A 13,139-nucleotide genomic window follows, 5' to 3' on the forward strand; every position below is an offset into this window, starting at 1 on the left:
TTCTATTTTTGAAGTGAAAAAAGAAGGAAGTTATAGAGTGTGATATGCAGCATGTGCCCATATGGAATGTGCGTGTGTATGAGACAGAAAAATTATGAAAACTCCAAATCACATTTATTTTTAATTTCAAATTATTTTTTAAAAATGGTTATACTAGAAGAATGGAGATGGGAGTGGGAAGTAGAGATGAGTAAACTTAATTTAGTTACTCTTATTTTGCTACAGTTGTTAAAATAAGCATTACTTGGTAGCTAAAAATGTGTAACATTTAAGGAAAAGTAGAGCAAGAGGGACTGATCAGATATAGGTATGTATATATGTATATATGCATGCATGTGTGTATGTCTGTATAAATGTGTGTGTGTACATGCATGTCTGTGTGTGCACAAATGTATGTGTTCTGTAAATATGTGTATATGTGTCTGTATGGTACATTGATTTTTGATAACTTTGACTGGATGCATACAAATTCTGTTTGATAAGTAAACTAATTAAATAATATTAGTATCTCTTCCTTGTTGCCATGATGAATTCTATTTTCCTTCAGGAAAAAGATATACTGTAGTTGAGAGATGAAGAGAGGGTACTAACATTTCTTCTTGGAAGGGTTGCTACACAAATATTTACTTACTGACCACCTACTATGTGCTAGGTACTTTGCATGCCTTATCTCATTTAACCCCCACGCTACTCCTACAACTTTGGTATTATTATGCCCATTTTACCAAAAGAACATTAATAAGGAGGTGCAAAGAAAACATGCCCCAAGAAACACAGCTATGAATAAGAGCCAAAACTGGGATCTCTGTCCATCTCTTTTCTCACCATTCTACCTCTGCTTAGGAGGTTTCAGACCAAAAACTATCAGGCCCCAATTCTGTAGGTCCACAGTTTCTTTTTTTTGGTTGGTTTGTTTCCGGAACGGGAAACAAAACCAAGAACCTGCCCCTGCCAAGCAAAACCCGGGCCAACGAACCAAAACCACAACCCCCTTTAAACTTTTTTTGGTTTTGGTTTTGGTTTCCCCGACACCGAAAAGAAAACACAAGATCGCACACGCCACACACACGCGCTGCCACACAGAGAAAAACCCAGACCCCCACACACAGCCCACACAGTGACTGTCACAGCTACTCAGTGTCAAAGGAAGAGCAAAGCAGAAGTGAGACAGATGTCATTCATCTAAAGTTTCTAACCACGGATACAGCTCAGTGACATAAGCACCTGCCTGGCAAGGTCTTGAGTTTGATTCCTGGTACCAAAATAAGTAAATAAATCAATAAAGCTTCTAAAAGTCAGGTACTATCAGAATATTTAGGTATCGGAATTATTTATACACAGTAGTATATGTAGCATTTGGAAGATAATCCAGACAAATATTTTTGTCCCCCACAACATACATGCAAACACCTCAGGTGAGAAATGCTGTTCTCTGGCAGTGATTCTCAAAGTTGATACCCCCTGCAGTCATTGAAGGAGTCTTACAGAGTACAGTGGCCTGGGTCTCACCTGGAGATTCCAATTAATTAGTCTGGGTGCAGCCTGGGCATTGACATATTCGAAAGCTGCCTGCAGGATTGGCTACATAATTTCCAGTGCCTGGTACAAAATGAAAATGCAGAACTCCTTGTTCAAAAATTATGAAGAACTTCAATACTGTGACAGCAGAGCATTCAGCTAAGCATACATCTTTCTGAACACGGGGCCTTTGCAGTCAGAGTGGTCACAGGCACATGAAGCCAAGACTGACTGCCTCGGTGATTTTGAGGTATAGTAAGGCTGAGAACTTCACTGTGTAAGCCACCCAAGCACATTTCAAATGGATATTTAAAGTGTTTTATAAACTGCCCAAACCCCCGAGTACTGGAAGTTTCACTGAATACTTCTGAAAACAGAGCTTGCAATACTGCTTTCCACATGGTACAGGGCCTAGGCCAGCATGGGCCTCATCAATATGAGGGGAGAAAAAAAGAAAAGAACAGAGGGAAAAAATGAAGATATGGTTGCAAAAAGTGGTATCTTTACAGTACACTGTAGGTCAAATTACTTTTCTAATTGGTAAATGTTATTTCATCATCTGATCTTTGTGGCTGACTGGTTTTCAAATGCGGTTCTTCTAGTACTTTAGCTTTATATATCTTCTGCAGGATACATAAATCACAATCTTTAAAAATTATGCAGTAAAAGTACGCTCTCCTTGGCTAGGGTGAGGTGGGCTTTGTAGTTAGTGACTTCGGGGGTTATGGTGTCACCGCTCTCAGAAATCTGCTCTGCAGTGACAGCACCATAAAGAATAGTGAATGTGTAAAACTAGCTCCTTTCTTGCCCAGCAAAGATCCCCATATCCTCCAAGCCAGGAGGCTTTCAAAGTACTAACCCAAAGGAAGTCACTTAATGCCTACGCTTCACTGGGAGGCTGTGTCGCTGGTGTAATTAGGGGCCTCTCACTGCGGCTGGGAGGGGAAGTCAGGCAGCTAGTAAAAGGGGAGGCCCTTCGCCTGCCCCAACCACGCCTAAGGCAGTTGATCTCAGCTGGGCTCTTTATTTCTCCAGGACTTGGCTTTCTCATCACTGCACATGCGCACGCACACAGGCACGCACGCACGCGCGCACGTGCACGCGCGCACACACGCACAAATGAAGTGAAGATTCTTTCGTCTGCCTAACAGGATGTTAGGGTACTTGAGACAATGCTTTAGGGCCAAAATTTGAGATTTACGGTGCCTTGATTTGCTATGATCTGAGCTTTTAAAAACTTCCCTTTTATATGAGCACCATACTGTGGCCTTATCTTCTTTAATTTTTTAAATGAAAGTGTAGAATATCTAAAAATAATTTCAACAAATCAGGTATGAACATTATATTGAAAACAGATGCTTCTAAGAAATGATTCTGCTGGGTTGCAGTTGTGGTTGATTCCATTCATGGAGATTCCTACCAACAGTAAGTGCAGCCAGCCTACTTTTGGTTGGTTGGCTGGTCTTTGGTTGGGCTTTATCTTTGCAGCTGATTCTGAGTCCTTTCCCATAGCCAAAGAGCGTTTGATTATGAGTAGCTCCAGTGTCCTATCAAGCCAGTGTGGGGCCAGTGGCACTCAGCAAGGGTTCTCAAAGTATGGTTCCTGTCCATCAGCACCAGCTAGGAACTTGTTAGAAAATATCTGCTCCTGAGCCCCACTAGTCCTGCTGGCGCAGAAGCTTTGTAAGTAGGTAGAGCCCTGAGATCTGGGTTTTAATATAGTAATTTCAGGTGATTCTGAGGCCTGCCTCAAGTTTGAGAAACACTACCTTCAAGGCTGTCAGCTGAGGGTAATGGAGCCAGTTTGTATGAATTTCCTCCCACATAGCTGTAGAAATTATTCCCTACAAGTTTCAGTTCCTGCCAGTACCTCTTTCCTATCTTCCTTGACAAAATGAGGAAGAGAGAAAGAGTGGTTCAGCAGCAACTATTATATATAAAATCAGAAGGAAGGAATTTTCAATTTTTGAAAATGAAACATGCAACCTGCCAGCAGGTAATTCAGGCGGTAGCTATTGGCTATGTGCAGCATGAGTCTACACACATAATTGTGCTCTTTTTTTAAAAAAAAACAGCATTTTGAAGTCACAAACTGCTTTTGGGGACAAAAGGAAAGCAGAGCTTCTAGTTACTAATTCCAGCTTTGCCAGATATGGAACTTTTAAAGAATAAATTTAAACTAGGTTTTAAAGAATGACTTCAAGCACTCTAGTCTATAAAAGATAAATAGGTTAAGGCAAAACCAGTGATCCTAGGACCAGGGCACACATTTCACCACATCCTGACCCTGCACAGATCACAGACATTACTAGTCGATCATGGCTGTCTTCTGCCTCGCAACAGAATTCTTCAGATGTTCATCACAAACCGAGGCTACTGAAGCAGGCACATGAGGTGGAATCTGTCTGATACACATGGCACCCACAATACCTAATATCCAGATGGTGAGGACAAAATTAATTTCTCTTTTCTTGTAGGTTTTTGTGGTTGTTAAACAACTGCGCACCTAGGTATCACAGATGTGAATATATATATATACACATGTGTGTATTTACATGAATGTGTACAGTGATCTTATATTCATAACACATAATTAAAAATGTAACATATTTTGGTTCTGATTGTCCTTCTTTAGGCAAAGAACTAGTCACATTTAGGAGAACCAGAAGATGGAATCTGTGTATTTTAGATGAATGTGCTCCCTCTAGGGAATGCTGGATGGTCTTTATAGCACTACCATATGGGAATAATGAGTTCTAAGGCGGTATCATAATTCCCAGCAAAGAGGCTTGGGAATTCCACCATGCTGGATAAAGTTTGCTGTCAGAAGGGATGACTGTTTAGCTGCTCTTTTCTACAGCATCTAAAGCAGCAAGTGTAAGGGTTACATTCACAAAGTTCAGAACAGCTGTAACTAGGTTTAAATTCTAGCTGTGTCTGGGGCTGGGGATTTAGCTCAGCAGCACAGCGCCTGTCTGGCAAGTACAAGGTCGGGAGTTCGATTCCTGGTACCGGAAGAAAAACAAGTATATTCTAGCTGTGTCGTTACCTCAGCTGGAAGCACAACCTTTAGCAAGCTATCCTCTGAAAGTTGATTTTCTCATCATTTAAAACACAACGCACATGCATACACACACACACAAGCTCTAACTCACAGAATTTAGGAGGATTACATAAGATAATGCTTATAAAGTACGGAGGGTGGTGCCAGACACACAGTGAGTGCTCATTACATGCTAGCCAGTTTAATTGTAATTTCTAGAGACCTTCACATGGCTTGTTCTTCTGGAAACAAGAAGACCAAGCTACCCTCGTGCTGCCTGTGTGCACTCTGGGAATTCAGCCTGCCAGGCAACCTTTCTGTCAAATCATCCCCAAAGAAATGCATCCTGTATTCTAAGAGGCACGCTAAGAGGGCCTTCGCTAGCCTCACTTGGGGGCCCTCTTCCTGTCTGTACTTAGTGCACATTCCTGCATCCCCCCTGTCTGCACCCAGCCCTGTCTCTGCAAGCCTCCTTCCTCATGATCAGCCATAGTAGAAATGCTGAACTGATAGTTTCTAGAATGAGAGGAGAAAATATATTCCTAATTAAGCTACTGGGTTGGCATTTGATCTCTTAGATAATGCCTTCATGTGACATCTCTACCTTTCAACGTCTTCATGCCCTGAAAGTCCTGCTCATGCTGCACCATAGAGGTTATACAGGCTGCATGCTGCACAACCTGAGTACCATTCCTGGTGTAGAGACCAATCACACGTAGCAGCCCTGGTTTATGCTCTGGGTAATTCTACCGACCCAACTGATCAAAGCTAAGCAATGTATTGGAACTGATCTCAGAGGTGAATTCTATTAGACCCATGGTAACAACAAACCAATAATCTCTAAAGATACCAAGTGACTGTTTCCCTTTCTACAAAGACTTCAATCAACCCTACTGTCTGGAGGGAGATGAGGAAAGGTTGGCTTTCCTTCACTGTGCTGTGCCACTTCCAGTGCACCAAATGATTCATGATCTCACTCCACCTATTCAGTCTCCTCTCCTTCCCCAAACTCTGCCTAGCTCTTTGAGTTTTTATCCCTGCTGTATTTTTTCCTAAGGACCTACTTTTATCACTTATACTACAAATATTTAATTGAGCAACTAGGTGCCACACACTAGGCCAGGTCCCAGACTAACAAAACCGTGTGTTCTCTCACTCCCATGGATCTTTGAGCATCATGAGGAAAGACAGACTTTAAGTAATTAATAATGATTAATTACTTAGTTTTCTTGGGTAGTGTCACAGATAGCTTGTAATTATTATATTTCTATTCATCTGTTCAACATCTCCAAACACTTTAGGAGAAATGCTGAAAGATAATGCAGTTCTTCAGTCTCATAGTTTTCTGAGTTTACTTCATTAGCCTTTGCACACATAACTGTCACTCCCACATTCTGGGTGCCAGAACGCCTTCGTCTGATACCCTCATTTCTGGCCGTAACCTCCATGCCTTCTCTCTCTACCACCAATCTTCAGCACCACCGATCTCCAAGCCCTACTTTATTCACCATGTTGGAAACACTTAGTTTGGACATGAAGTCACTTCAATGCCACCCACCCTTGCACCCTTAATCTCACCTAGCATCAGTTACCTCAAAGCCTTTTCCTACATCCAAGGGAAGCCCTATAACTGTTTTCTGGGCTCCCAAACTCATTCCCACCCTCTACCCTCAACCTCTAGCAGTTTTATCCAAACATAGCATTTTCAGATTCGGCTCTCTGAAGCTCATCCTGTCACTCACCCTATCAGAAACCTATTTCTGTAGGATGAAGTCCACATCACAGGCTCTTGCTCTCCAGACCCACACCCACAGGAAGGCCTCCCCAGCAGGCTTCTCTCCTCCTTACTCCCAGCCCATCCAAGTGGGCATGTCTTCATGGACCACTCAGCTCCCTCTGCCCCAAGTCCTTCCTTGCCCTCACACCTCTCCTCCCACCTCCAGGGTGGTATATGCCCTGTCCTTAGCCCCCAGTCTCTCTCCTCCACTCAGTCAGTGGCACTGCGTGTCTGTACTGGACCATAATCCCTGCACCTCCTAACATTCAAAAAAACAAAGAAGCAAATAAAGAAACAAGCAAACATATACCCACAATTTATAGCATTTGTCAATTCTAATGATGTAAATAGTTCTCTCATGGCTGACATCAAGCTACCAACATGCTGGTGAACATGGGCTGGAGAGAGATGCATGTGCTTGGTGTTTGTGAGCTACCTTAGCACAGACTGGCTCCTCCATGCTCTGCTGGAGGGTTACGACCATTTTCCTACTTAATTTATTTAATTTTCTTCTCCTGTCACGATCTCATTCTTTCGCATGTGTATCATAAAAGCTTCCTTTTTCTAGTAGTTTTCATCCCTGGAGGTTTAGGCCAAGGTCATCTTTGTAGAGGCCTCCTGGTCCTCTAGCCCTGGCTGGAACAAGATGAGCACTGGCTTGTGCTGGCTCTGCTCTTTGTATCTGTGTGCACTGGGGTGGTGGAAATGATTTGCTGTTCCTGGCCTGCCCATTTCCCACTAAGACCGTCAGATCTTGGATGGAGAGAGAGCTACATCTGTATGTGGGAAACACTCAGCAAGAGCTTATTGAAGAAAGAAGGAAAGAAAGGAAGGGGACAAGGGAGAAGGGAGTGAAAGGCAGAAGGAGGGGGCGAGGAAGGAAGGAAGGGGAAGAAGGGAGGAAAGGAGGGAGAGAGGGAGGAAGGGAGGAAAGGAAGGGAGGGAGGGAGGAAGGAAGGTAAGAAGGAGGGAAGGAAGGAAGGAAGGGGGGAGGAAGGGAGGAAAGGAAGGAAAAATGATATCTGATACTGGTTTTCATTCCTTTTTTTTAACCATAATGCAACCAAATTTTTGCTCCCTGCTGCAAATCTTCCTTCTCCAAATCTTCCAAGTGGCTAAAAAAAAGAAGCATTGCCAATTATGTCACGTAAATCTTACCTTGGGAAAAAAATGTTTTTACTTGACCTTCACACCAGCTCTTTTAGCACACTGTGGAGCTGGTCTCGGTAAGACAGGATGAGGGGGAAGGGAGAGTGATGATAGAAAAGAAACTGGAGAAAGATTAATTCCAGCAAGGAATGTCCTATGTTAAAGTTGCACCCAGTTATAGGCAGTGAGTTAGAATCCATGGGATTAGCCCTGGGATGGTTCTGGATCACAAGGAGATGGGATTCTGCTAGGCGGTGACCAGCAGTAACTGGGCAGAGGTCTTTGCACCATGCCGCTGGGCGCCATATAAATTGCTAAATGCATCTCTCCTCATGACCATGTGAGCCATGGAGGGGACGGCACCTCCTCCCAGCAGAATACACAAACGCGGCAGTGCTGACAAATGCTGTATGCAAATGGAAGGTGAAGATGGAGCAGGCCCATCAATTGTCCCTTTATGGGCACCCAGCTGTTGGTGAGCTCACCCCAAATTGTAACTGCCTGGCAGGGTCATAAAGTGAGAAGGCTTTTTACTCCTCCCCTGATAAAGGCAGAAGGCGGGGGTGGTTGTGCTTTCTGGGATGAAATGCAGTCCAGAACATATCACTCTAAGCACACAACATAAATAACGACATTAAAATCACGAGCACCATTACCACAAGCCATAACAACAATTAATAATGCAGGCAAACAGAGTGCAGGACTGAAAGCCCACCTTCCCAACACTCTCTCAAGTTTACTGGAGAAATCTGAGTGCCTAAGAGTAATCCAATTTATCCGGTACCCAGCCTTCCAAGGCATGACCCTTAACTATGTCAACATCTAAGGAGGAGCAGAAAATTATCTGCCCAGAAGTGGAAGTCGTGGCTCTGTAAAATATGTAATGACACTCCAGGAAGTTTATGTAGGTTCTTCTGGATCAGAGTGTGGTTGGCTGGCTGGTGCTCCTGAGTGGTTGGTGTCGGCAGCAGTGTGCTGTGATCGTAACTGCCCCAGAGCCCATCCCAGTGATGCCAAAAGAGGCCAAAGCTCTTCAAGACAGAAAGCAGAGCACGAAAATGGTGGGCTAATGGGGAAGGCTTTCAAATGCAACTTCCAATTTCACAGATGGCTTTTTGACCCCTCAGTGCATTAAGAGAGGCACTGAGTGGAAGGATGGTGACATTCCCCCTAAAGATAATATATGAAGTGGCTTTTGGTAAGTCTTGACTAAACATATTTTATTGAGTTAATGTATTATTGTGAGATGCCACTCCATGACTCTCCAAATAGTGATATAAATAAAGCACTTTAGACCTAGGAGCGAAAAAGATGCCGTCTTCACAGCACATTGGTGAAGAGACCTTGGACAATGACTAATAAGAACTGAGGAGAGAAAGACAAAACATGCTGTAGAAAACAGTACACAGCCTTTGAAAAGACGCATGAGAGGCACTGAAGTGATTGTGACATAATAATATCGGGGGATATTTTATTTCTTTTATATTAATAAGGCTGAGTCCATTATTAAATTGCTGAACTACCAATCCATTAAAGAAGATGTCAGTTCTGGATGAGACTAGGTATGATTTTCTGGGAACATCTCAGCAGTTAGGTCTATGCTGGGCTGGGTTTTTGTTCCAGTGTATGGTCTAGACTCAAATGCACATACTTAGAAAGAGGAGAACTGAAAATATGGCAAGAAATCTTGATCCAAAGCCACTGAGATATCATTGTCAGTGAGTGGGATACAGGATCCAGCTTCTATTTTTTAAAATTTCTTTCAAAGTCACCAGGCACCCTACATCTCTCTCCTTATCAGCATTTCATGGCCCATTTGTGGCACTATTGCTGAAACTTTTAAAACCACAGCTGACTTCTCTGTAACACCAGCCAAGCTTCGCAACTGCAATCAAGGTTGCCAGAAGACTCTGATGCTTCACTCTGTACTACACACACATTGTAGGTGGTTCAGATTCATCGTCCGAGGAGAAAGAAGGTGGAAGCTTTCTTTCCAGTGGAATGAGCTTTGATACCGAAAGAGAACACTTAGAGTTGTGGGAAGACCTTTGGACAGCAAGAAGACAGAGACGAAGGGAGGGGAGAGCCATACCTGCTCCGATGACCTCTTCAATTTTCACAAAAGATACATCAATCTCCTTGGCAAACTCCCGGACAGCTTCATTGGGGTCCTCATAGGTGAAGGGGTCAATGTAGATCTTCATCCCTGGGGAGCCTTATTGGAGGAGATAAGCAGGGTTAACATCCCAGGGGACAACGTTGCCATTAAGTACTGCTGGTGCCCTCTGCACTGGGGGTGTTCCCAGCAGGGACCGTCTTACACATCAGGCTGCAACCTTCCCCTGCCTTGCCTTGTCCTGCTGGGAACCCCACTTCCCTTCCCTCTGGGCTTCTCCAGCCTGGTTCTCTGCCCTCTACCTCTCCTCCATATATTCTTTTCTTTCTGAGTGCTTGGTGAAATGTGGAACAGATTACTTATAAGTGACAGATCAGAACCAGTTCCCACATGGGGCGCTCACAGAAGGCAAAGAAGCTGATTGATGCCAACCAAATGCATTAGCAGAAAAGTGGTGGTGAAACGGAAGGGTAGATATCAATATTTATCAACTTGATAACTTTCCTGAATGGAGGCCACTGTTAAGGTTATAACCGACAGCTGTGGTCCAGGACCACGACGGGGATGAGGATAGATTTTTTAGAAAGAAACAAACTGCTGCTAGAAAACCCTCAAGATAGAAATGGCAAGACAGTACCCCAAAAGAGAAAACATGAAGAGGAAAGCTTAAAAAATATTAACAGAAGAAAGAGCAAAGTCCACATTGAAAAAAATGAGGTGAAGTGAAAGAAAAATGGTAATTGAATCCCCCTGCCTTCAGACACACTGAAGTATGAAAAACAAATAAAATGGTAGATGAGAAATACACGAAGGAATATAGACCTTGTCAGTGATGTATACAGTGGCAAGATAGATAGGTGTGCTGGGGGACAAAATAGAGAATTGACATTGCAGAAAAAATACATTCAAAAAGTAGAGGAGAGGGGACAAAAGAGGTAAGTGGAACCCAAGAAGCAAATGGATTCATTCACAATATAATTTTTCAACATGTTTGATGTGTCATTACATGAAGTATCAAAATTGTTTTCATGGTGGTAGGGGCAGGGGAAAGGTGGGGACTCTGAAAGCAAAGGACAAAGGCTAATGTCACATCCTCATGAAGGGCAGATTTCTCTGCCAGCTGCTGCTGTGTCACCCATGAAGAAGTCAGGTCAGCAGGGGCAGAGGGTCTGAAAAAGCCACTCTGCTCCATGCACAGTGGCTGAGACTCAGGCTGAGGCTGGACCTCAGATTCCATCTCGGCACCACACTCACCGCTGCTCCATCCCGCAGATCTCTGGTTTCTCCCTATGCGCCACATATGCTCTAGTTCTGACCTTTTCCACCCCCACATTTCTGGTGGTTCTCCTCAGCTAATGTTGCCTTGGTCACCCTGTCAGGCAAGGACTGGAAATGCTAGACTAGAGTATAATACAGAGGAAGAAGGAAGATACAGCAAAGAATTAAGAGGAGGTTTTTTGTTTTTTGTTTTTAAGTCAGCAAACCAAGTATCGTGCTCAGAAACACAGCTTTTTCTAGAAGACAAGTTACTGAGTTATTCCTAGTCATTAGATGAAATCACTCTGGCATGCTGGGTGTTGGTTTTAGGGTGGTTAACACCATTTTAGAATGTGCCTGGGAAACTTTTAGATGACATAGACTGTGGGATGCAACAATGAAAATTTGGACAAAGTAAACAGAAATATTTGCCTTTATCTAGAATGTTCTAAAGTGTGGGTATGGGGAGTGTGGGTGAGAGAGAGAGAGAGACAGAGAGAGGGGGAGAAGGGGCAGGGGGAGGGGGAGGGAGAGAGATTATCACTGGACAAAGGACAAAACAGAGACAGGATATCATTTCTTTCTTACTTGTTATGCGGAATAAGTGAAGGGCAAGAAAGAGTGGGGTCAGACGGACAGTGTGGGAGCCCAGGTGTCATTTCTAGGCTGCTCTGGGCTCACTTTTGGTTCCTAGAGACAACCGTTGAGGCAAGGCTTCAAAAGCAAGTGGTTTATCTTGGAGGAAATCCAAAGAAGTGCCCAGGGAAGAAGTGAGTTAAGATAGGGAAAGGCAGGCAGCATGCGTGGGGCCTGTTCTTAAGCCATCAGCCATGGTGGGTCACTGAAACAGGCTGAGAAACACGCTCGGAAACCCTGCAGGTGCATGCAAGCTTTGGAGCTGGCCCATCTCAGGGTAAAGGAGCTGAAGCGTTTCCACATTTTTTCTCATCAGTCATTGTTTAGGGGTTGTTTGGCCTGCAATGCAAGTGGGGGAAGGCTCTGAGGCCAGAGAAAGCACTCGGGCAGAGACACACAGATGCTGCAGGTGGAAGCTAGCCAATGTGCGCTGGAGAGGTGCCGGAGTATATGAGGCAAAATGTGAAGGGAGCAGTGGGTCGGTGTCAGTAAGCTGTGATTTCTGCAAATTCTGTGCAGCGTGAGAGGAGGTAAAGGCTCAGATGCTGGGGCCAACAGGTGAAGTCAGAGCCTCAAAGCTGTCTCCTATCCTGTACAGCTGCCAGTAGATGAAAAACACCTCCCTCCTAGGGTGGCTGTGAAAGTAAAGACCATCTTGCATGCGGCAGGCCCAGCACAGTGCCCGATGTAGGGGGAGAACTCCTCGACTAATAGACTCATTACCATTATCAGTAAATTGTTCTAGGAAGTGTTTGGGGAGGTAAGACGGGGAAGCCAGGCTGGATGGGCAGTGGGGGATGTAAGCCGCTTAGGTTATATTAGTTACTTTAAAAATAACTACCTTGTTATTTTAGATCAAGGGCTTTTAAAGATGTATGCTAAGCTGTCCTACAGGAGCTCTTCCATGGAAACTAATTAAACAATCTAGAATGTGCTATAATGAATGGTTTGCAAGTAAAGACATATACAAGGATGAATGGGAAAGGATTCTGAGTTAATGAGCTTTACAGATATTGGCCCCAGCCAGTTTGGGGATGGAGTTATTCCCAGAAGAGAGAGGCCTCACCTCTTGATGGCACCTTTATTCTCTAGGCCAGTAATGTGTGACGAAGTGCACACACCTGGGATAAAGTTTGTATTATGATGGCAGAGGCAGTTTACTCCCAAAGAGAGGTCTGCTGCCTTGCTGGCTTGTAGAATTAAGGGGAATGTGTGTGTGTGTGTATGTGTGTGTGTGTGTGTGAGAGAGAGAGACGTCAGTCATGGCTGCTGTTTTCATGCCAAAGGCTTTGCTTATCAGTAAGGCCTTTCACCAGAATCCAAGGAGTGAGGCTAGAGCCAGGAGTGGTGATGCAGTACAGTGTCTGTTTAGAATGAGCATCTTAATTACTGCATCTCTGCCACAGTTAGGATCAGTACTTCTTTCCTTTGAACTGAAGAAAGCCCTACCACATTGAGGAAGGAAAACTAAAAAGTGAAATCAAGGTCTAACGCATAGTTCAAGCTATTTTCTCTGAGGTCTGATGGGGTTGATAGAAGAGATGGCCCTGGCCCAGTTCCTCTGGCTGAAGGCAGCAGTCTATGGGTTCTAAATAGGGGGAGTAATTTGGCTAATCGCATGCACATAACAGCTCTCCCTTTGT

The 13,139-nt window shown here is 44.0% G+C and overlaps 1 protein-coding gene across 1 annotated transcript in view; it reads right to left on the bottom strand.

Moving 5' to 3' along the window:
* Positions 1–13,139, bottom strand: part of Ephb1 (EPH receptor B1) — a 397,616-nt gene that overhangs the window by 51,960 nt on the left and 332,517 nt on the right. Inside the window, exon 10 of the mRNA XM_005406784.2 lies at positions 9,580–9,702. Within this exon, the coding sequence (XP_005406841.1) occupies positions 9,580–9,702 (123 nt within the window). The remainder of the gene's footprint in view (positions 1–9,579; positions 9,703–13,139) is intronic.

Source organism: Chinchilla lanigera, unplaced genomic scaffold (assembly GCF_000276665.1).
Source record: "Chinchilla lanigera isolate Chin_1 unplaced genomic scaffold, ChiLan1.0 scaffold00100, whole genome shotgun sequence".
Classification (NCBI taxonomy): domain Eukaryota; kingdom Metazoa; phylum Chordata; class Mammalia; order Rodentia; family Chinchillidae; genus Chinchilla; species Chinchilla lanigera.